We start from the raw sequence: 23,016 nt of genomic DNA, 5'->3' as shown, positions 1-23,016 counted from the left end.
GCCTCTTACACTGATCTCTGCTTGTTACCATCCTTCCTGTCTGCCAGTCTTACTGACATCTGCTTGTTACCATCCTTCCTGTCTGCCATCCATACTGACTTCTGCTTGTTAACATCCTTCCTGTCTGCCACCTATACTGACCTCTGCTTGTTACAATCCTTCCTGTCTGCCACCTATACTGACCTCTGCTTGTTACAATCCTTCCTGTCTGCCACCTATACTGACCTCTGCTTGTTACCATCCTTCCTGTCTGCCAGTCTTACTGACCTCTGCTTGTTACCATCCTTCCTGTCTGCCATCCATACTGACTTCTGCTTGTTAACATCCTTCCTGTCTGCCACCTATACTGACCTCTGCTTGTTACCATCCTTCCTGTCTGCCACCCATACTTACCTCTGCTTGTTACCATCCTTCCTGTCTGCCACCCATACTTACCTCTGCTTGTTACCATCCTTCCTGTCTGCCACCTATACTGACCTCTGCTTGTTACCATCCTTCCTGTCTGCCACCCATACTGACCTCTGCTTGTTACCATTTTCACTGGCAAAAACAAGTGATTTAGTCGGAGATAGACCTAGTTCCTATTTACCTTGCCCTTCCTCTTAGTATTTACCGTGGACAGCAGTGCTACAACTTCCGCCACTACCCTCCTATAGATATCACTGTCTCAGTGTAGTGAGAGGTGGGGGGAAGGGGAGGGGGTCATTACCGGAAAAAATGCTTTATTAAAAAAAAAGAAGCTTTTTCACCCTTTTTGTTTATATTAAAGTAATAATATTTTTTACTATTTTTGTGCTTATCGGGCATGCATGAGTTGGTAAGATGGGTGACGCATGAACAGATGGGCCTAAGACTGGTTGGCAAAGCAGTAAGACTCCTCTTACCGCTGCCAGTCAGTATGGCCAGGGGGCTGAGTATCACTAGGCTGGCCCAGTGAAATTGAGGCGAGAGAAGGTTTTCTGTCGTTACAATAAGCAGCAGCTGTAAATAGACCGCTAAGTGACCCTTTTTAGTGTGAAAGACCGTGCAGACCCTGAGCAGACTCCAGAGCTTGTAGGTACAATGAGCTGAATGTACTTGTCTTCTTTTTCTGCGGTGACATAAATTGATGTGAGAGGCATTAAAACTTGTAAAACTATCTTAATAAAATGGTGTTATGTGCACAAATGTGGTGTTACAGCCAAATGCTCTCATTTTATAAACAGTGCTAAAAAAAAAACACACACCTCCTATTTGTCCGATTTAGCATTGATGTTTATCCCGCCTTGCTGGGAATGTTGGGACGTATATCCTACTCACCACTGCTTTTTCGTGCATGGGTGCATCAGCAATGGAGTGATGTCTCCAGGGGAGAGAACGAGTGTTGGGGACACCCTAGCTCTTACAGACCCTGAAGGGGTGTGTCCTTGTCCCAATTCAAAAGAGAAATGTTGGAAGGTATGAAAAAATTATGCACCTTGTTTCATGTTATTAAATTACCCACATAGAGTATATACTTAAAATCCCAATAAATATGAAATACAACCTGAATCAATATGAAAGGGCATCTTGTTACATCCACATTACATTAAGTGTTTTTGAATGCCTTCAGTAACTGTTCCATATAAAGTGACTTGCAGCTTATATACAGTTCCGCCTTAAATTGGACCATTAGGCAAAACACAGTGATAATGAATGTAATCATTGGAGTATTATATTGGAGTTGTGCTCCACACCATTTACTGCAAAGAACACTCGCCTTCCCCAATGACCAATAAGAGCCTAGGATCTCAGCTCACTAGAGAAACCCCTCATTACTGCACTGGTCTGATAGCAACTGTGTTCCACGTAATATATTTACTGCTGTTATTCTGTAATTACGTACAAGATACAACTATGGCCCCCTGGATACCTTTTGGTTTTTTTTCACAGAGGACCAGCATGGACAAATAAGATAGTTCTTCCTTTAGAGTTGAAACGAGGGCAATCACCAGTGCACAGTTACTGTCTAAACACCTTTGTGTCATCGCAGGTGTTTATTGGTGCCTCTCTCACATGCCAGAGGTCACAGCTGATTTCTCCACAAGACTTTGGCAGACGAGATAGGTGCAGCCAGGATTATCTTGCAGAAGGACCCAACAGAGAGCTTTTCAGCTGTGTTCCTACTGAAGTGGTGCTGTTGCATACCCCCGTAGCTGCCAATTTTCATGGGACATTATTTGGCATCCAAAATGGGCAGTGCTTATCTGCTTTGGGGGCGTGGTTTACAGCTGGTCGGACCTGGTCCATGCCCAACCCTTGTTCTGAGTTTTATTCCGATGCTTGCTGTTGCACCATGATCTATTGATTTGTACAGGTCCCCCAGTCCAATTATTGTCAGCCCTGTCCTGTGTATTGCAGCGAATGTACTGTCACCACAACAGAGTTCCTAGATAGCTCAAGTACATCTATCATCATCAATATATTAGTGGAGGAAAGAGGTGTTGCTTTTGCGACCTCTTACATTATAGATGCCAACTATCCCTAAATTGTAGGGACAGTCCCAAGTTTGAGATTTGTACCTGGTAATTTTTCTCCCCGTGTTCCTGTTATTTTGTACATAGATTGCAATTTACTATCACTATCACTATCTTCATCTCTGGGCTTTAGAAGTTAATAGAGATCAAAGATGAATATAAAAAATATTAAAAAAAATACATTAAAGTCTCAATTGACCAAGTCATGATGGGGAATATATTGTAGTGAGGTCCGCTGAGACTGACTGTGATATATTAATACCCCATTCATACTGCACCAAAATCCCGGGTCTTTCCTGGGGCGAGCTCAAAGGACCTAAAAACGGTCTAAAAACCCAGGTCTTCAACCCGGGATTTATCGAGGGGTAATTCCCGGGTCGGACCCGGGTTGCCTGCACTATGAATGGTGCAACCCGGGTTTTTCAACCCGGGTTGCACAGAAAACAAGCTGATTGGACAATGTTTACAAATGTTGAGAAAAGAGGATTTTTAGCAGTGTTACTTTATGCTTGCTGTGACAATGCTTGCTGCCTAGTAACTACACATGATGACAGCTACATATCCATTACTTAATAGTGTGAGAGGCTGGATATTATTACAAATGAAAAATGGTAAAATAATAGGATCCTGTTCTGTCAGATAATGGAAATGGGTTACAAACTGTTATTAACACCTTCAGAAGTAATAAAATAGGCAGTAAAGGACACTAAAAAAAAACGTGTTGAAATAGGATTAGCCAAGTCATTGTCATAAATAACACAAAAGAGTTGTTCTAAAATGCTGATCCGTTATACTGCTTAGCACAGGCTCCCTTCAATATGTTCCAGCACCTTTCAATGACATCACCATTTTTCAGCCAATGAAAACTGCTCTGGTGATGACTCACACAAATTGCCAGGGCACAGACTTGTGCAGTATGAATGGGGTCAACCCGGGAAATTCCCGGGTCCGAGGTGCAGTATGAATGGTGTTTCTGAGCTGGGACGCTCCAAACCCCGGCAAAAACCCGGCTTGAAAAACCCGGGATATTGCCGGGGCGGCAGTATGAAAGCGGTATTAAATGCTCCTGGCCAACAGCAGAGTGCCCTTGAAAATTATTTTTAAATGTAAGCGACTATGAATCTCCATAGAGGAGAATTGCTGCGTGCTGTAACTAAACTTATTGTCCACTTTTGGATATCCCTCCCCTCTTTATAGTGTTGTTCTCTCCCCATGTGTGAAACAGCTGAGGTTGGAATTGTCTGTAGTGAATATAGCACCTAATTGGACACATTCTTCAGCCAATCAAGAGCATATTTCACTGCACAGCATTTGCAGACTGTGTGATATGAATGTAGCATCTACTTTAACACTGCAAATCATACTGCAGTTTGTAATATAAAGTTTGTAATATAAAGATAGGGCAGGCTGGATTGTAAAGTCTAGGTGTTAGAAGAACAAGATATCAAAAATGCTTCTTTTAAAATTGATAAATGGGTATTCTGGTGTCTTAAAGCTAATTAACATGTAATTTTATCAAAACCTAGAAGTTAATATGCCTGCTCCCACTCATTTAAATATATGCATATACACAGATAAATAAGGTTCTATATTCAGTATGACTTATTAGTTACTTGAATTTTGCAAGGAAAATATATTGTATTTATGAATATTATTACTGTTTATATAGCATCAATCATACTGTGCAGCACATATAAGAATATTTGCTTGTCTAACAATATTTCAGTATAGTGTTACTTTAAGAAAGTGTAGTGGTATATGAAGGTCCATCCTTCCTGTATGATGGACATTGACAGGTCACGTGTTCAGGGCAGTACTGCCAAGTGCTTTAGAAAAGTGATATACATTACAGCGCTAATTGAATGATTGCCTGTTAATTAGAGAAATTCTAAATTAGTGGCATGCCAGTGACCCTAGAGGACTGAGATAGACAACCATGATTAGGATTAAACATCTCATGAAACCATCACTGCAGTGTTTAAATTTGGAACCATAGAAAAAGCCCACAGGACTGAAATGTTACTCTATTAAAAGGGATTATCTGGAGCCAATATGGCTCCAAAACACACTTTAATAAATGCGGCTTTATGGTAGGAACAGCTTGTGGCTGTGTGCTTATCTCCCAGAAAATGTAGTTCAATAGAATGATCCGAGATGTTTGTGGATCATAATTAATGTAATAACATTGTGACCTTTGATTTTGCAAAAATAAATGTGTCCTACTTATCTTATAGGGACAGGGGGACTGGATGAATTGATGCTGTCTCTGAGCAGTGACAAATAAAATAAACAAGTCAAACATCAAAATGTTTCAATATATATATTATACATAGAGGGGCTGGCTGTCAAAATATTAGCCCGGGTGGCAAGACTTAGTTCAGCAGCCTATTAAGAACATTATAAAAGGAACAAAAATGCAGGTAGCCTGTGACACAGCCCAAAGTGGCCCACTATGCCTAGTGCCTGGAAACCCCCCCTCTAAGCCTGGGGCATTGTATAATTGAGGTTTCTGGACCCTGCCCCCGCTTCACACGGCTCTACTTGAAAAGGGAGAGCTGCCTGCACCTAACAGTAGTAGCCCATGTATATTATGGGGATAGGAAGAGTTGGAGAGCAGCCAAGCACTGTCTAATATTATAGCCACGCCCCCATGAATGCTGGTCACGCCCATTGGCGTCATGGTGTGGAAACCGCCCTCTACAAATCCTGCGTTTGCCCCTGCTATAAGTAACTGTGGTTTCCATACTTAACATATATCACTCTTCCATTTAATCACATGGGAAGGGCGGGGCTTCTCTATCTTGCATCTGTCTAGGATAGTTGCTTCTCATAGGTGGATTAATCAATGACTCATACCATTTTATACATTCACCTCTGCTCCAGTAATATCAAGAAACCATGAACTATTGGTGGGCAGAGCTAATCATATCACATCTAGGGGTCCATTCCTGGAGGTTCATATTTTAGTGCTGCATTGGTTTCAACAGAATTATCTTTATATTTTTTACTGCTTCAAAGTGAGTTTCATAGTTGTGTAACTATATTGAAATAGGTTTTTAATTTATGGGCATTATATGGGGAAAAAGTGGAAATGGTTAAAACAATATTTTTTTTGTGATTCTTCCCATAGCTACTGTTACCACATTAATTTAACATACAAATATACCCATTATTTAATTATGCAGCTTTTAACATTTACAAGGATGTTAACACGGGAGGGCTGGCAAATTTTAGCCCAGGGGGCAAGACTCATCTCAGGAACATTTTAAAGAAAAAATATGCAGCTGGCCCATTGAGCCAGCCTCAGGTAGCCCACTATGGGACTGGCTTGGGGGGCAGATGACCCCCAGTCCCCCAGCCCAGCCTGCTCCTGCTAACTATGTGTATATATAGGATTATTCTATGGTTTGGGCCATTTGGGGATGAGATTATGAGATCACTCTCCTCGTGTACCTAGGTTGCGATTGGGTGTCCTATTTACTTTTCAGCCATGGTCTTCTGACTTACTGAAGGACACTATGGGAGGGTGCCAGCCGATACAGACTCTATATCAGTGGTCTCCTAAATATGGGACAGCTGCAATGTACATTCTATGTTGATTGGGGAAGCACAGTGACTCAGTAGTTAGCACTTCTGCCTCACAGCACTGGGGTCATGAGTTTGATTCCCGCCCATGGCCTTATCTGTGTGGAGTTTGTATGTTCTCCACGTGTTTGCGTGGGTTTCCTCCGGGTGCTCCGGTTTCCTCCCACACTCCAAAAACATACTGATAGGTTAATTGGCTGCTATCAAATTGACCCTAGTCTATCTGTGTGTGTGTTAGGGAATGTAGACTATAAGCTCCAATGGGGCAGGGACTGATGTGTGTGCTCTGTACAGCGCTACGGAATTAGTCGTGCTATATAAATAAATAAATGATGATGATGATGGTGAAGCAAAACAGTTAAAAGGAAATAACCGTCAATTACATCTTGCTATACACAGTTTATGAATTATGAAATGCATCTTTACTTGTTCTTGTGCTTGGTCCCATGGTCGGCTGATATGCAGTACGTTCAGTTGTTAACCACTGATTTTGGAGTCCAGGAACAACAGAATGGTGACACCAACAGTGGTGCCACTGCCCTGCAGATGGGTCACTTTGCCCTTGAAAAAGACAAACAATGTAGTGAAGACAGGAGCAGACAAATGATTTGAAACTAGGTCGCCAAACAGATTTTTGACACTTTAATAGTCATAGAGATTAGCTATAGCGGCCAGTGACAGATAATATATACCTTTGACTTTTAATAGGAAATCTTCCAAAAAAACTATATACTCGGGGACATGTAATGTGTGAGTCAGAGTTCCTAGATTCTAGATTACAGTAACCTAAGAAGTGGTCACACTGGAATTGTTATTAATTTAGAGGAAATTTTAAGTTATTTTTTAATCAACTAAGTTCAGTTGTTGTGTTGTCAATTTTTTGTTTTTATTCTTTTTTTTAACTACTACTTTTTAACTAGCATGCAGTAAGTACTTGTACTTAGGGCTTGGAACTTCCAATGGTGGCTGCTCAAAAGCTGGATGGACATTAGATGCAGCAGACGGCATCTTTGGTTCTCTCAGCATTTGCACTTAGTTCCATGAGTATTGATAACGCTGTCCTTATAGTGATCTATCGATCACTATTTTGAGCACCATCCATGCTGCCCTCTATAACTGCTTGTGAGCAGTAAACGTAGGACTTTATTCAGTTGTGTGTCCATACCTCGAGGATTGAGGGTAATTACCATAATGAACTGTGTCTCATTGGTGGAAAAGGTCCAGTAGACCCAGACATTCTCCCCATCCTAGCCAATCCTGGCAGTTAATTAAAATAGGAATACTGGTATATAAAGTCTCTTATTAGGAAGGGCAAAGGGTCTTAGGTTGGATCTTCATGTCATGTGTGATTGTGGCAAGTGTCAAATAAAAGATCAATAACTGATCAAGTTATAAGCCTGACCATTGAACCAGATAACCCTGTTGACAGTAACTTTAGTTTTTTAGGCCATGATTTCCTGATACCAATTCATTTCAAAGCAATCCATGTGACAAAGTTCTTTCTCTCTTGCATTGTGCAATCACATTACTTTGGCTGAACGTTCCATCAGCATGAAACACTAATTCACATATTGAGTGTTTGACTGTAAGATACTTTCAGTTTTTTCATCTTCTATGTAATACATTTATTACAACCTCGAGTGGCAATCTGGCAATCCTGGCGTTTGTAGAAGGACAGGTGTGTCTGTATTAGGTGACTGATTTGGGCCTCCTATGCGTTTTCTAAAATGGGCTGTTCGGCCTAAGTTATCCTCCCAGATCTATCGATCAATAATACCTTCTATTCTCCCTCTATAACTGCTCATGTGCACTTAGGGTTTTATTTTCGGCTGTGTGTCCATACCTCTATAGATAAGGGCGATTGACACGATTAACTCATCGGTGGGAAAGGTCCAGTAAACCCAGATACTCTTCCCAATCTAGCCAATCCTGGCAAATTAAACAGGCATATTGCGTATAAATGCTCTTTGTAGAAGCATAGGGCCTTAGTTTGTGCTCTAGCTTTTATGCTGTACGTGACTGGGGGAAGTGTCAACTCCAATGGTGGCACTGATCTAGTTTCAAGCCTGACCACTGAACCATATAACCCTGTTGACAGTGAGTTTTTAGGTAATCTGCACTCCTTTATTCTACACCCTCTGGATCACTTTTTGCTGAGTAAACAGTTGGAACTGCAGCTATATTGGTTGACCATTGCAGTGTTTGGCCTCTCGATTATCATTCAGAATCAGATCAGTTGATTACATCCATTGGTGCTTGTGGAAGTCTGTCCTTGAGAGCGGTAGAAATGCACTTTACCTTGTAATTCGTCTATTTGCTTGATATCTAGGGGCCTGATTCATTAAGGATCTTAACTTAAGAAACTTCTTATTTAAGTCTCCTGGACAAAACCATGTTACAATGCAAGGGGTGCAAATTAGTTTTCTGTTTTGCACATAAGTTAAATACTGACTGTTTTTTCATGTAGCACACAAATACTTGATAGCTTATTTGTACACTGAAATTTAAAGTTGATATTTGTGTGCTACATGAAAAAACAGTCAGTATATAACTTATGTGCAAAACAGAATACTAATTTGCACCCCTTGCATTGTAACATGGTTTTGTCCAGGAGACTGAGATAAGAAGTTTCTCAAGTTAAGATCCTTAATGAATCAGGCCCTAGATGACTAGATCTGTGCGTTTTTTTCATCCAAAATGTGTGACCAAAATACAAGATAGGTTGTTGTGTGGCCAACATAAAATATACCACAGTGTGCAGGGATCTTGTATAGATCCACTGGATCTGCATATGCATGATTGTAAATCAGTAAAACAGACAGAAACTATTATTATTTTAAAACAGGAGTTTCAATAAGGAATGCTTTGTGATAATTGGACTTAGGAACTAAAGAGTTAAACTAATTGCAGTTTTGTTCTCTTTTTGGTTATTATGAATCTGTCATGTGGTCGTTGGAACAGAGCAATTTTCTGCTCATCGCTGGGGATGATAGTAAGCTAACAAGATGCAAATTACTATTACAATATATGAAAAGGACAGTCTACAAGAGTAATAAATAGGATGAGGAGTTGGATACAAGCTTATATGTTGTCATATTAAAACGATCTGCCTGCCCTCTCCTGGTATCAAACTTGTTTTAGCAACATTATATTATAATAAAGGTGTTTTTTTCTTCCAGCTCGATAATCCAGATGAACAAGCCGCCCAGATAAGACGTGAGCTAGATGGCCGCCTTCAAATGGCAGATCAAATTGCCCGGGTAAGTATTGGCCCTCATCTACTCCAGACCACACCAAGAAATGTGCTGTTCACAACACGTCTGAAAGAATAGATTCATTTTGCAATGTCGGAATGATCAGTTTCACAATAGGGGATTGTTTCAGAGTACAGTACAATCGTGGGTGTAGGCTACGGGCCAATCAGCTAGAACCAGGCGCTTCCTGGACAACCAGATATTTTATTAAAGAAGCTCATAAAGAAATTATAAAAACATTCTTCTAATCTAGTGACTCCCACAGTGAGATAAATCCAACACTCCAAATTAAAGGCACACGGTCATCAAAAATGTATTGGCTTTTTGTGCCTTCAGGGAAATCAATAATGTTATACTAACCCTCAGCCCAGGCTAGAAACAAACTCCGAAAGTTCTTTGCCTCTCCCCTTGTCTTCATTCTTTACATTTTCAGACTTTTATGGACCTTTGCGTTGATTGGACATGAGATAACTTTATATGTAGACAACATTTGCACTTTAATTTTTCTCGTTATAATAAACGCTAAGTTATGTAATTTAATATTTCTTGTTTCCAGGAGCGCAAGTTTCCAAAATTTGTCTCGAAAGAAATGGAAAATATGTACATCGAGGAACTGAAGTCTTCTGTTAATCTTTTGATGGCCAATTTGGAGAGCATGCCTGTGTCAAAGGGGGGGTCAGAATTTAAACTTCAAAAGCTGAAACGCAGCCACAACACATCAATCATAGACATGGGGGAAGAGAACGAAAACCAGCTCTCCAAGTCTGACGTTGTCCTGTCGTTCAGTTTAGAGGTAAGTGCTGCAATCTGACGCGTGCGCGGTACATTAACGTGATTAAAACTCTAACGATCGGTGCATTGCCAGACTGAGCCGCTGGTTATTGTAATAATAATGGCAGATTGGGAAGCAAAGGTCAACAAAGCAGAGTGAGAACATCTCCCTGTTTGCAGCTCTCCAAACAATGTCTCGCAGCAGCACATAGCAGTGTCAGGCATGTTCCCTATCTCACGTTGTACAGACAAGTGACCAGCCACGCAGACTTTAACTATGCAGATGGTGTCAGTGTAATAAAAAAATAATCAGTTCTTGGATAAGGACGCTTTCATTTTTTATTTTTTTTAAATGATTTCCTGGTACCAATTAATTTCAAAGCAATCCATTTGGCAAAGTCCTTGTTCCCTCGCATTGTGCAATCCAATGATTTCTGGCTGAACGCACCATCAGCAGGAAATGCTAATTCTCATATGGAATGTTTGGCCGGTGGACACGTGCAGTTTTTATGGACAGTTTTTAATCTTCTATATAATACAATTATTACGGCTTTATTCACGTACACCAATGGTGGCTGGTGTGTTTTTTATGCCAGAGCTGCTTTTGAGTTAGAGTCCAGCCCTGACCGTTATTATTATTATTATTATTATTATAATATAAAAATATTTAAATTATGCTAGGTATAATTTGTCTCGTATAAATTGTATACAGAGAAGAGGTAGCTATTTTGTAGCCTGAATCAATGTGTATGAGAATGCAGCCTATCGATTCACTAGGAAACAATGGATTCCCTCAGGCCTGTCATTGGTTTCTAGTGAATTGATAGGCTACATACTTACATAACAATATTCATACCTCTACAATCAGAGCGGCCGGGCAGCACACTCTCCCTGCCTGTCACTGCCGAACGGACCTGCACATATTGTGCAGCCTTAGGTGTCAAAATGGGCGGGGCCTAAACCCCCCCCCCCCCCCATCCTCCTTAAATCGCCCCGGGAAGAACTATTTTCTAGATTCGCCCCTGAGGAGGCTCCTCTATGAACTCCAGTGCTCCCAGGTTTGAAGAGGGTTGGAAATATCGGGAGAGGTGCACTGAGCAAAAGTGTAAAATTCACATCACAGTCCAACCTCCTAATACTTTACAGCACGCTCTTTTATTAAATTTAACTTGATTTTCTCCTAAAATACTGCTCAGTTTTGCTTTAAATTACTCATTAGAGTAGAGGACATCGATACTGCCTTTATACATGTAGCAAGTGTTCGTTTACATTTGGAAAGTGCACCTAGAAACGCGTTTCTCCGCCAAAAGTATGATGAGATAGGATGAGACCCAACCTCCGGCAGAGCAGAACTGGTGCAAGGATCAAGTGTTTTCATTGTATCAAGTAAGCTTAAAACAAGGAATGCCCATGTCCACCCGCTTATTTTGTTTCAATAATCCTTCTTTAGTATTTTTGCTGCTTTGGAAAACTTGGTGTATCGGTGCTCCTACTCCTTACTAAGAAACTGCCCAATACATTTCATCAACCCACACAAACTTCTCTTCATCTGCAAATGCCGTCATCTTGCTCCATAACACAACGCATTTTGATGTAAATCCAGTCACAGAAACGCGTGAGGGGATTTTGTGCTGGACCCTGGTCAACTTGCCCTTCGTAAATCAGGCTCACTGTGTGTAGGCGACAAAATCGCTTCGAGATTTTCAATAAACAGGTCATAATAAAAGTAAATATAAAAATAAAAAGAGCCATGTTTTGTTTTTTGCCGAAAGAAAATATTAATTTATTATTTATTTTGCACAGCAAGTTATTTCCGTAGTACTTCTATATTAAGTAGCTGTTTTTTTAAAGATTTGTAGGGCCCAAAGATGAACTTTAATGACATTTGTCAGCTTTAAATGATTACTCCGTTTTCACAAAGCTCGGAACCCAAGGTATAAATCAGTTAATTGACATATAGAGAGAAATGTGACATGGCGATAAAATGTATCCTAATGAGGTCTCGCACCTTCTCTGTCTTCAGGTGGTAATCATGGAAGTCCAAGGTTTGAAATCACTAGCACCGAACCGCATTGTGTATTGTACGATGGAGGTGGAAGGAGGGGAGAAGCTGCAGACTGACCAGGCGGAAGCGTCTAAACCGACGTAAGCTATATTTTGGGGAAAACAGATCTTTAAATAATGCAATTATTCTTTTCAAAGGAATTTATACAAACTAACCTCGCTTATGTATTTTACATTTATTGAATGTATGATATAAGTTTAACAATTAACCGGCAAAGGTTGAGTTACAACTATCAGTGTTTGCTGCCCTCAAATCCTGCTACTTGACGCTGCATCCACACTCATAGGACCACCCCTCTATCAGGTTATCACCCTCATATCTTCTTAGATCAACCTCTGCCCTTCGTCGCCTCTGATAACCATCTCTCACTCTTATAAGACTTCTCCCGTGCTGCTCCCCACTTATGGAATTCCCTACCACGCAGAATCAGACTTTACCTCAGCCTTCAAATCTTTAGATGATATTTGAAAACCCATCTCTTTTTTAGAGGTGACCTTATCCCAGATAACACTATTCACACTGATGCCCCCTCACATCTGTCCCAATCTCAACTCTGAGCCGCACTCACTCCTCTTGTTTCAGCTTTGCCCTCTTCCACTTAGAATGTAAGCTCTCTAATGAGCTGGGTCCTCCATACCCTTTGTTTTCATGTCTGCATTTATTTTGACTACCTTGTATGTCCCTGTTTTATATATGTCCTGTTTTCCCCACTGTACGGCGCTACGGAGCACTGTGGCGTCTTACAAATCTACGATAATAATAATACCTCTCAATATTGGAATAGAAGATAATCAGACAAGCTAATCCCCATCCACAATCTGCTCAACCGAATCCCCAATCCATCCAACCATGCCCCCATATTACCAATGCCATGCCCCCTTCAGACAGTTGATTGGATGGTATACACCCTGGTTACTATATCGTGTGGGCTGGATGCTGCTGGCATAGAATCTCTTCACATATTTGACTGTCAATCACTGTGAATGGCCCTGTATCTTTACAATGCCGAATGGTGATTGAGTGCCGAACGTCTGAAGAGGTAACGTACCAGCCAGCAACGTCTCCTCCACCAGCTGTCGGAAGCCACATGTTTCTATCTATTCCGATATTTGTCTACCAGTGAGCAATGATACACCAGACACACTTTGATATAAATGTCCCAGTTGACATTTTATAGCAATAAAAAAAAAACAGAAGCTGATTTCAGTCCATACTTTCTGATACAATCTTGCACATATAAAATCTGCTAAATCAATTAGCTCAGTCTTTAATAATGACATAACGTTTGTGTTTCCAAAAGGTTAACTTTGCTATAATTACAGCAATCAAGATAATTACCGGTATTACTTCACATTTTACAGCGTTCCTTTTTAACCCTTTTTACGGGAGATTAGAAAACATGGCCTGGTCTGTGAAAATAAAATCGAAACCACAATGGTGTATTTCAATCCAATAGAAGTCCAAAATGTTGCCCTTAATTTTTCTGAGACATAGGTTTGAACTGAAAAGAATAAAGTAATACGTTTAGGCCCTGATTTAGCTTTAAACATCAGTGAAAATGCAAGTTGTGTAAATGTATCTGCACTGCGCATGCGCACAGTTTGCACCTGTGTTTGGAGTGGAGCGTATCTTAGACTTGTGCCCCCCCTGCTCACGGAAAGGTTTGTCATGGGTGTTCAGTACAGTATGGGCTAAGAGACATAAGTCAACTAAGCCCCTTGCAGGGGCAAACGCAGGATTTGTAGAGGGGGGTTTCCACACCACGCCACCAGTGGGCGTGACCACCATGCATGGGGGCGTGGCTATAAATTTAGACAGTGCTTGGCTGCTCTCCAACTCTTCCTATCCCCATAATATACATGGACAATGCTGCGTGCACTACTGTTAGGTGCACCCAGCTCTCCCTTTTCAAGCAGAGTTGGTTGAAGCGGGAGCAGGGTCCAGCCACCTCAATTATACCGTGCCCCAGGCTTGGAGAAGGGTTTCCAGGCACTAGGTAACCCCCCTCGGTTTGCCTATGCCTTGCAGATGCATCCGAGTTGGATTCAGATGCAACTTAAGATATAGGGTAATAAAAGAGGAAGCAAAAATACATTATGTATTGATGATGATTTAGATGTTATATTTGAAACTTTTATTGACAGTAAAAGGTATATTGAGAACTATTATTTTTTTATGCTACCCCATGAGTATGCTAAAGTTATAATAATCTTTTGGAGATTGTAATCAGACCGTGGCAACATCAGCACCAGAGTATGGAGCAGAGAGATCAGTACTGGGGACACCTTGTGTAGAGATGCTAAAATCAGCCGCATATCAGTTCTCAAACCAGCTTGAAAATTTGCCGGAATTTCTAATCAGTTCAAATAATTGAGCAAAATTTAGAGAAAGTTGAACAGTTTTGAACTGGTTCTACCATGTTTCCGCTGGCTTGCCTTGCACACGGTAGGGAGGTTTTCTGTCAAACTGTCAGTGTGTCTGACAAAATAAAGGACAAAATAAGCCCCGCCCCATTACTACCAAACTGCGCCCATACATGGACATATTTTGGCAAAACCCCGCCCACTTTCCCGATAAGCCCACTTTCGAGGCCCACAAATCGGGGTGTAACGCCAAAATCAGGAGGTATGTACTATCGTAGTTACACCTTTGACATACCCCCTTTTACTCACATCTCTTTTTCTCATCTTCAGTCCCTGAATTCCTAAATATCTGTTGTTCTTCAAGAATACCTGAAGCTTACACACAGTGGAGGCGGCCATTTTGAGACTTGAACCAATAGTTTTAAGAATGCAGCTTATCAGTTCAGTAAAAGACAATGATATCACTGAGGTATGAACAATATCCCTTAGGCACTGCTTCCTGGTGAAAAGACAATTATCATTTTCATAGATTCAGCTATGGTTCAGCCATAACATGGCTGCCTCCACTGTTTGTAGGCAGTAGGTGCTCTGTAAGCAGCCTGTTCCTGCAGATAGTTGTCAACAGGAACTCAATTCTTCCTTACATGCATCACTTACCTTTCACTGCATCTCAGAAGTCATGCACGCTAGCCAAACACAATATAATGTGGAAATGAAATATGAACAAGAGCACCAAAGCACATTGATAAAGACATATGTGGGTGATTATACTTTATAATGCACACTTTGGCTTAACAGAGTGGCATAGGATTAATAATAAAGGTTACTCAGCGTTTTGCTGCTGCCTTTAGAGCCAAAGGCACAACCTCCATCTCCCTGATGAGACATTCGAGCTGATCAAGCCTCGGGCTATCTCTCAGAGATTCTTGCAGAAGAAGCCAAAGTACGTTTGTTTCTGTTACATTGTTACTGGAGATAAAACATGGGAAATTGGGGAACAATGCCTAGAGAGGAGACGTGTGCGTGGCTAATATACTACAGGCTAGTGACTGTATATGAGTAGGCTCAGGAAATTACCAATATTCTGTGGACTTATTAGTATAGCAGTCTTAGAGGATGTGGTCACTTAACTATGGTCATAGTGCACTCTGATCCACACTCGCTCTCTCAGCCACACTCGCTCTCTCAGCCACACTCGCTCTCTCAGCCACACTCGCTCTCTCAGCCACACTTGCTTCACTTGTTTCAGCTGGCCACTTAACTAGGGTCATAGTGCACTCTGAGCCACACTCGCTCTCTGAGCCAAACTTGCTCTCTGAGCCACACTCGCTTCTCTTCTTTCAGCTGTGCCCTCTCCCAACTAGAATGTAAGCTCTCATGATCAGGCTCTCTGCCTCCCTACCCTTTCTTTTCATGTCTGCATTAAAGTTGTCTACCTTGTGTGTCCCTGTCTTATGTATGTACTGTTTTCCCCACTGTGCGGCGCTGTGGAGCACTGTGGCAACTTACAAATCAACAACAAAATAATAGTGTTCAGATACATTGTTGATTATAGAAGGTGGTTTATAGTGAAAGCTTTTGATATAACATTACTGGTGCATGCTGGGAGTTCATATAGGAAAGCAGAAAGGGCCCCTGTTTTATTAGCATTGTTAGATTCCAATAAAAGACCCAAATAAATGATATAAAGCAGAGAATCAGAGTGTGGTACAGAGAGTCGCTGGCAAAGGCTCGCCGAGCCGCTATCCGTCCACAAGGCTTGTTGCCCATCACTGAACTAGACTGATAACATCCAATAGCAAATTATTTGCTGTGGGTTACGAAGCATGTTGTGGCCTAGTGGTTAGCACTTCTGCCTCACAGCACTGGGGTCATGAGTTCGATCCCTGACCACGGCCTTATCTGTGTGGAGTTTGTATGTTCTCCCTGTGTTTGCGTGGGTTTCCTCCGGGTGCTCCGGTTTCCTCCCACACTCCAAAAAACATACTGGTAGGTTAATTGGCTGCTATCAAAATTGACCCTAGTCTCTCTCTGTCTGTGTGTGTGTGTGTGTGTGTGTGTGTGTGTGTGTGTGTTAGGGAATTTAGACTGTAAGCTCCAATGGTGGCAAGGACTGATGTGAGTGAGTTCTCTGTACAGCGCTGCGGAATCAGTGGTGCTATATAAATAGATGATGATGATGATTGCCTTACTCAAAATAATTTTATAGTATGGGATAATGCACAAGAACAAACGTCTTACAATATTAGAAAGCGGTTATTTCAGAGACAAAGTAGTGTCGGCGATAGTAAAATTAGATATCTTAAAATACAGGACCCTGAAAGTGGAAATGAATGTGTGAACATGGTGCGAGGATGGGGAAGGCAGCTCCGCAGAACATCAATGTATTAGACAGTAATGTAGTATGATGCATGTGTGGTCTGTCGGCCATTAAGTATGAGCGGTAATATGTACTGCTGGTCCCGTCTCCGTGCGATCATCGATCCCTATTATATTTCTCATTTATCACCGTGCACTGAGCAGAACTAAGACATAAAGTGTCTCCAGCTTCAGTAATGGCCATAGCTCCCCATGTATCAATATTATACAGTACATTATCATTAATAATAGTTTCACTCCACAAAATTGTTGCCTGCACTGTGTGTACGTGACTCGTGCCTCGTGTCTCAGTGAAGTCACAATAATGTTATATCTACCTCCACTGTGTGTACATGACTTGTGCCTCGTGTCTCAGTGACGTCACAGTAATGTTATATCTACCTCCATTGTGTGTACGTGGCTCGTGCCTCGTGTCTCAGTGAAGTCACAGTAATGTTATATCTACCTCCACTGTGTGTACATGACTTGTGCCTCGTGTCTCAGTGAAGTCACAGTAATGTTATATCTACCTCCACTGTGTGTATGTGACTCGTGCCTCGTGTCTCAGTGAAGTCACAATAATGTTATATCTACCTCCACTGTGTGTACATGACACGTGCCTCGTACCTCAGTGAAGTCACAATAATGTTATATCTACCTCCACTGTGTGTACATGACTCGTGCCTCGTGTCTCAGTGAAGTCACAGTAATGTTATATCTACCTCCACTGTGTGTACATGACTCGTGCCTCGTGCCTCAGTGAAGTCACAGTAATGTTATATCTACCTCCACTGTGTGTACATGACTCGTGCCTCGTGTCTCAGTGAAGTCACAGTAATGTTATCTCTACCTCCACTGTGTGTACATGACACGTGCCTCGTACCTCAGTGAAGTCACAGTAATGTTATATCTACCTCCACTGTGTGTACATGACTCGTGCCTCGTGTCTCAGTGAAGTCACAGTAATGTTATATCTACCTCCACTGTGTGTACATGACACGTGCCTCGTACCTCAGTGAAGTCACAATAATGTTATATCTACCTCCACTGTGTGTACATGACTCGTGCCTCGTGTCTCAGTGACGTCACAGTAATGTTATATCTACCTCCACTGTGTGTACATGACTCGTGCCTCGTACCTCAGTGAAGTCGCAGTAATGTTATATCTACCTCCACTGTGTGTACATGACTCGTGCCTCGTACCTCAGTGAAGTCACAGTAATGTTATATCTACCTCCACTGTGTGTACATGGCTCGTGCCTCGTACCTCAGTGAAGTCACAATAATGTTATATCTACCTCCACTGTGTGTACATGACTCGTGCCTCGTGTCTCAGTGACGTCACAGTAATGTTATATCTACCTCCACTGTGTGTACATGACTCGTGCCTCGTGTCTCAGTGACGTCACAGTAATGTTATATCTACCTCCACTGTGTGTACATGACTCGTGCCTCGTACCTCAGTGAAGTCACAGTAATGTTATATCTACCTCCACTGTGTGTACATGGCTCGTGCCTCGTGTCTCAGTGAGGTCACAGTAATGTTATATCTACCTCCACTGTGTGCACATGGCACGTACCTCATACTTACCTACTTTCTTCAGCTCCCTTCCGGGAGCCAGCCAGTGGAGGGGGGCGGGGCAGCCAAAAGCGCGTCATTTCGGACCCGCCCCCTGTGACATCATGGCGCAAATTGCGGCATTTGACAGCGGGGCTAAACGCCACGATTCATCGGGAATCGCGGCGTGTGGGATCTAATTCTGCCCTCTTCACTAGGAAGTGGGCACTTCCTAGTGAAGTGGGCAGAATTCGGGAGATTGCCACACTCGCCCGGGAGTCCGGGAGACTCTCGCAAAATGCGAGTTGGCAAGTATGACGTACCTTGTGCCTCAGATAAGTTAAAATAATGTTATATCTACCTTCATTGTGTGTACATGACTTGTTGCTTCTGGACAGAGAGTATTCCAAACCAATCTGTCTGCACATTTTAAGTTTTGCATCTTTTTTGTTGTTGTTTTACTCCTAGCTGTAAATAAGGCCCATTGTATTTAAAAGCAAAATTTACACTGAACTACCAACAACCAATCAGAAATTAGATTTTTAGTGCAATGTTACCATTAATTAACCTTTGTAAATTAAGAAGTGCCAGCAGTTGTAGGTCCTCTCCAGTCCTTTACATTCAGAGATTCATATGCACCAATGTTATTTTATTTTATTTATTTTTAACAACTCGTAAAAGATGGAGAATTCTACATACATGTGCGCCTAAATAAACTGTACAAAATACAGTAAATCAAATTCTGTTTTCTGTCACTGTACTATGAAATGTAGCAAGTTCACCAGCGCACTCAATCCGTTCCCAGGAAGCCACAGAAAACAGTATCTTTATTAGCGTTAATAGCACAAAAAAAGTATTGCAAATAAAAATGGGTTAGCAGGTCAGCTGGAGGCGAACTAGTTCCTCGCCTGCAATGGTCCTGCCTCAGGTGGATGACCATTAACCCATAGACGTGGATACATTTACCAAAATGTTATAGTGACATTGGTCATATAATATAAAAACTAACCATTTCTTATTTCATATACATATGTAAGTATCTTTCTTTTATTGTCTAATAATTACAACAAAATATGAATTAATCAAATGTGTCAAAAAACATGCGAATCCCATGTGAAAGGATATTAATCATAATTTATACAAAGAAATATTTGGATGAATGCTTCTAACCACACATGCACATGAGCACGGTGGCTCAGTGGTTAGCACTTTTGCCTCACAGCGCTGGGGTCATGAGTTTGATTCCTAACCATGACCTTATCTGTGTGGAGTTTGTATGTTCTCCCCGTGTTTGGCGTGGGTTTCCTCCAGGTGCTCTGGTTTCCTCCCACACTCCAAAAATATACTGGTAGGTTAATTGGCTGCTAGCAAAATTGACCCTAGTCTCTCTCTTTCTGTCTCTGTGTGTATGTTAGGGAATTTAGACTGTAAGCTCCAATTGGCAGGGACTGATGTGAGTGAGTTCTCTGTACAGCGCTGCGGAATTAGTGACACTATATAAATAAATGGTGATGATGATGATGAACACACCTGCAAATATGCATCCATATAAACTCACAGGTACATGCACAGATACCCAGAAGAAATCAACCACATTTTTTATATGTATGTGCACAAAGATAGATGAATATAATGAAAAATGTTACATACATATAAAAAAGGGAAAATAGGAAAAATGTGAAATCAAAAATAGATATCAATGAACACAAGAGTGAATGGAATTTACAGAATATGTAAAAATATTTAAAATCCATTTTTTCCTTGAAACATTGTTTGGCTACCAATAAATAAAGATATAGGGGGTATATTTACTAAACTGCGGGTTTAAAAAAGAGTTGTTGCCTATAGCAACCAATCAGATTCCAGCTGTCATTTTGTAGAATGTACTAAATAAATGATAACTAGAATCTGATTGGTTGCTATAGGCAACATCTCCACTTTTTCAAACCCGCAGTTTAGTAAATATACCCCATTGTGACAATATAAGAGGACTAGCAGCAGCTGAATGATATGGGTGCTGTCACCTTCTTGTTACACCCAGGCCTGGCGCTCCCATTAGGCAACGTTAGGCAGTTGCTTAGGGCACCGGGCTCTGGTGGGCGCCACAGAATTAAAATGCAGTTATTATTGTACTTTAATACTGTGCGGCGACCACTGAGCATACCTTCCATGGCCGCTGCACAGCTTCAGATAGATCCACAGAGAGGGGGAGGGGCCATGGATCGCGACCGCTGCCCTCCCCTCCAACAGCTGATGGGTCGCACCGTCCATCCGTCTCCTCTCCTCCGCTCCCCCACCCCTCACTGACTGTCGGGCGTGACATCATCATCATGACCCGACAGTATCAGTAAGGGACGGGACCCAGCAGAGAGGAGCATTTTTATGGAGTCACCCTTAAGGTAAGGAAAGAGAGGGAAGGGGGACACTTAGACCGGGGGGGGGGGGCATTGAGACCAGGGAGGGCATTGAGACCCAGGTGGGCATTGAGACCCGGGGGGGGGGGGGGCAGTGTGCTGAAGAGGGAGGGATTTTGAAATTGTGCCTAGGCCGCCAAGGGCCCTAGCACCAACCCTGATTACACCCCATTGTGGGTGGGAGAAGCCGCAGACCTAGAACCAGTAACCAGGAGGAGCTGAGAATTAGCTCACTGTTAGAGAGACACAGAAGGAGGTAAATCATTTACAGAGGACCTCCGGACCCCCGTCTTCTACAGCACTATGCTATGATCCAGCCCCTGATCTTGCAATAAGCGTTTGTGTAAAGGACCGTAATGCCAATCGCTTTATATAAACAAGCTACAATAAAACATTCACAGATATAAAAAAGTAAATATAAAAAGCTTCATATTTTAGAACTAAAGATATATGAAGTAAACAAGTAAACCCGTGCATGATACTCATGCATTCTAGTCAAATCAAGCTACTTAAGGTGTTAAAAAGGTTCTTGTCATGCATTTGGGCCTAGCCCAGGCCTCCTCAGGGGAAGAGCGTAACTTCCCGACGAAAGCGCCTTTTTTTAACGTGGTTTTGTCCACATGTCACCACCTCATCATGTTTCTCCATCACCTCATCCTTCATCTTCATCACCACATCCTTCATCAAGCTACTTAAGGTGTTAAAAACTCCCCACTGTCACCCCCGGCAACCACCAACCACTCCCAACTGTCACTTCTCCTTCAAGAAATATATAGGTCAGTGTATAACTCTGCCCAGCAGGTGGCGCTGCAGCTTGTTTTTTTTTTTCTTACACACACGCCACTAGGCATTTATATAGTAGATGTTTTATAGCTGGGAGGGACTTTTCCTGTGTTCTTTTGTAAGTGATTCATATCTTTAACCATAATAAGACACTGTAAGGAACATTTCAGAACCTAGAATGACTAATAGCATAGGACAGCAGCTTACAGTGAGATAGCTACGAAGGTTACCTTCAATGGCAGACAGCGTTCTGTAGGGAATTATAAATGTGTATTAGTGGATATCAATGCTTATTAATCAATATACATGTAATGTTAAGAGGTCTTTTAAAACAGTGTATTTTCCAGAGGTAATACACAGAGGCACTTTCCCTGCACCCCTGGGGTATTTGGTCTGAGCTGTGTTCAGTGCTCGGTGAATGCAGAGCAACTTCCACGGAAATACGGTTCATTGCACCCTATGAGGAAAGTGCTGACAGTACACACAAGAAAACATAGTAAATGCTGGTAGAAATATTGATGTAAGAACATAGGACATGATGTGTCCGTGTTCAACTAGCACTAACTGCAGAAGCCCCTGGGACTTGTAGGCATTTATCTAATAGGGTTCAATGATCCCTATTTGCTTCTTGGTTCCTGCTGTTCACTGGTTAATTTTGTGCTGTGGCAGGCCTGTTAAATTCTGTCAAGAACCTGAATTGCTTTTTCTATTGTGGTACAGCTAAATCATATTATATACTGTAATTACACAGTACATGTAGTCAGATCTGCACTAGAGGAAACACTCTGCCATCTAGTGGGAGAAAGCCAGGTTGCAGTAGTCCTTTGTCGCACTTTACAAAATCCTTGTGTGTCCTACAAAGTACAATGACAATAAATACATTCTGCAAACAACAACTGATTACCTTTTAGTATGAAAATAAAATGAAAAATATATATTGTTAAAAAAAAGGTAATAGATTTAAATTCTTGGTCTTACAGTACAATAAAATTATAACGAAGTTGAGATAATAAGGGGTTAATCATACAAGATTGTGCGGACTCCTTTGCTGTCTTTACAATTTATTACATCCATAAGTGAAGTGACTGTATAATAGATCTCGTCAGCCTTTCCATAGCCTACTTGTCCTGTGTGTCATTGACAATGACATTGAGACTCAAGGAGATATATTTATAGCTCACTCAGAAAAAGCACTTTTCATGCCAATAATAGAATATCTTAAGATAACCATGATACTCTCCTGTGCTAGACTTTTATTTAACGCGTCCTTAATTTTATGCTAAAAAAAAATCATTTTATTCTAAAGTGGTTAAAAAGTCTAAGGGGTGTACTTACTAAACTGTGGGTTTGAAAAAGTGGAGATGTTGCCT

The 23,016-nt window shown here is 41.5% G+C and overlaps 1 protein-coding gene across 22 annotated transcripts in view; it reads left to right on the top strand.

Moving 5' to 3' along the window:
- Positions 1–23,016, top strand: part of CADPS (calcium dependent secretion activator) — a 395,853-nt gene that overhangs the window by 157,130 nt on the left and 215,707 nt on the right. For all 22 annotated transcript variants that reach the window (XM_075183352.1, XM_075183348.1, XM_075183335.1 and 19 more), the window contains exons 4-6: positions 9,260–9,340; positions 9,891–10,127; positions 12,129–12,250. In XM_075183352.1, coding sequence (XP_075039453.1) covers positions 9,260–9,340; positions 9,891–10,127; positions 12,129–12,250 — 440 coding nt within the window. The remainder of the gene's footprint in view (positions 1–9,259; positions 9,341–9,890; positions 10,128–12,128; positions 12,251–23,016) is intronic.

Source organism: Mixophyes fleayi, chromosome 8 (assembly GCF_038048845.1).
Source record: "Mixophyes fleayi isolate aMixFle1 chromosome 8, aMixFle1.hap1, whole genome shotgun sequence".
Taxonomy (NCBI): domain Eukaryota; kingdom Metazoa; phylum Chordata; class Amphibia; order Anura; family Limnodynastidae; genus Mixophyes; species Mixophyes fleayi.
The sequence above is the reverse complement of the archived record's forward strand: the minus strand, read 5'-3'. Positions and strand labels throughout refer to the sequence as shown.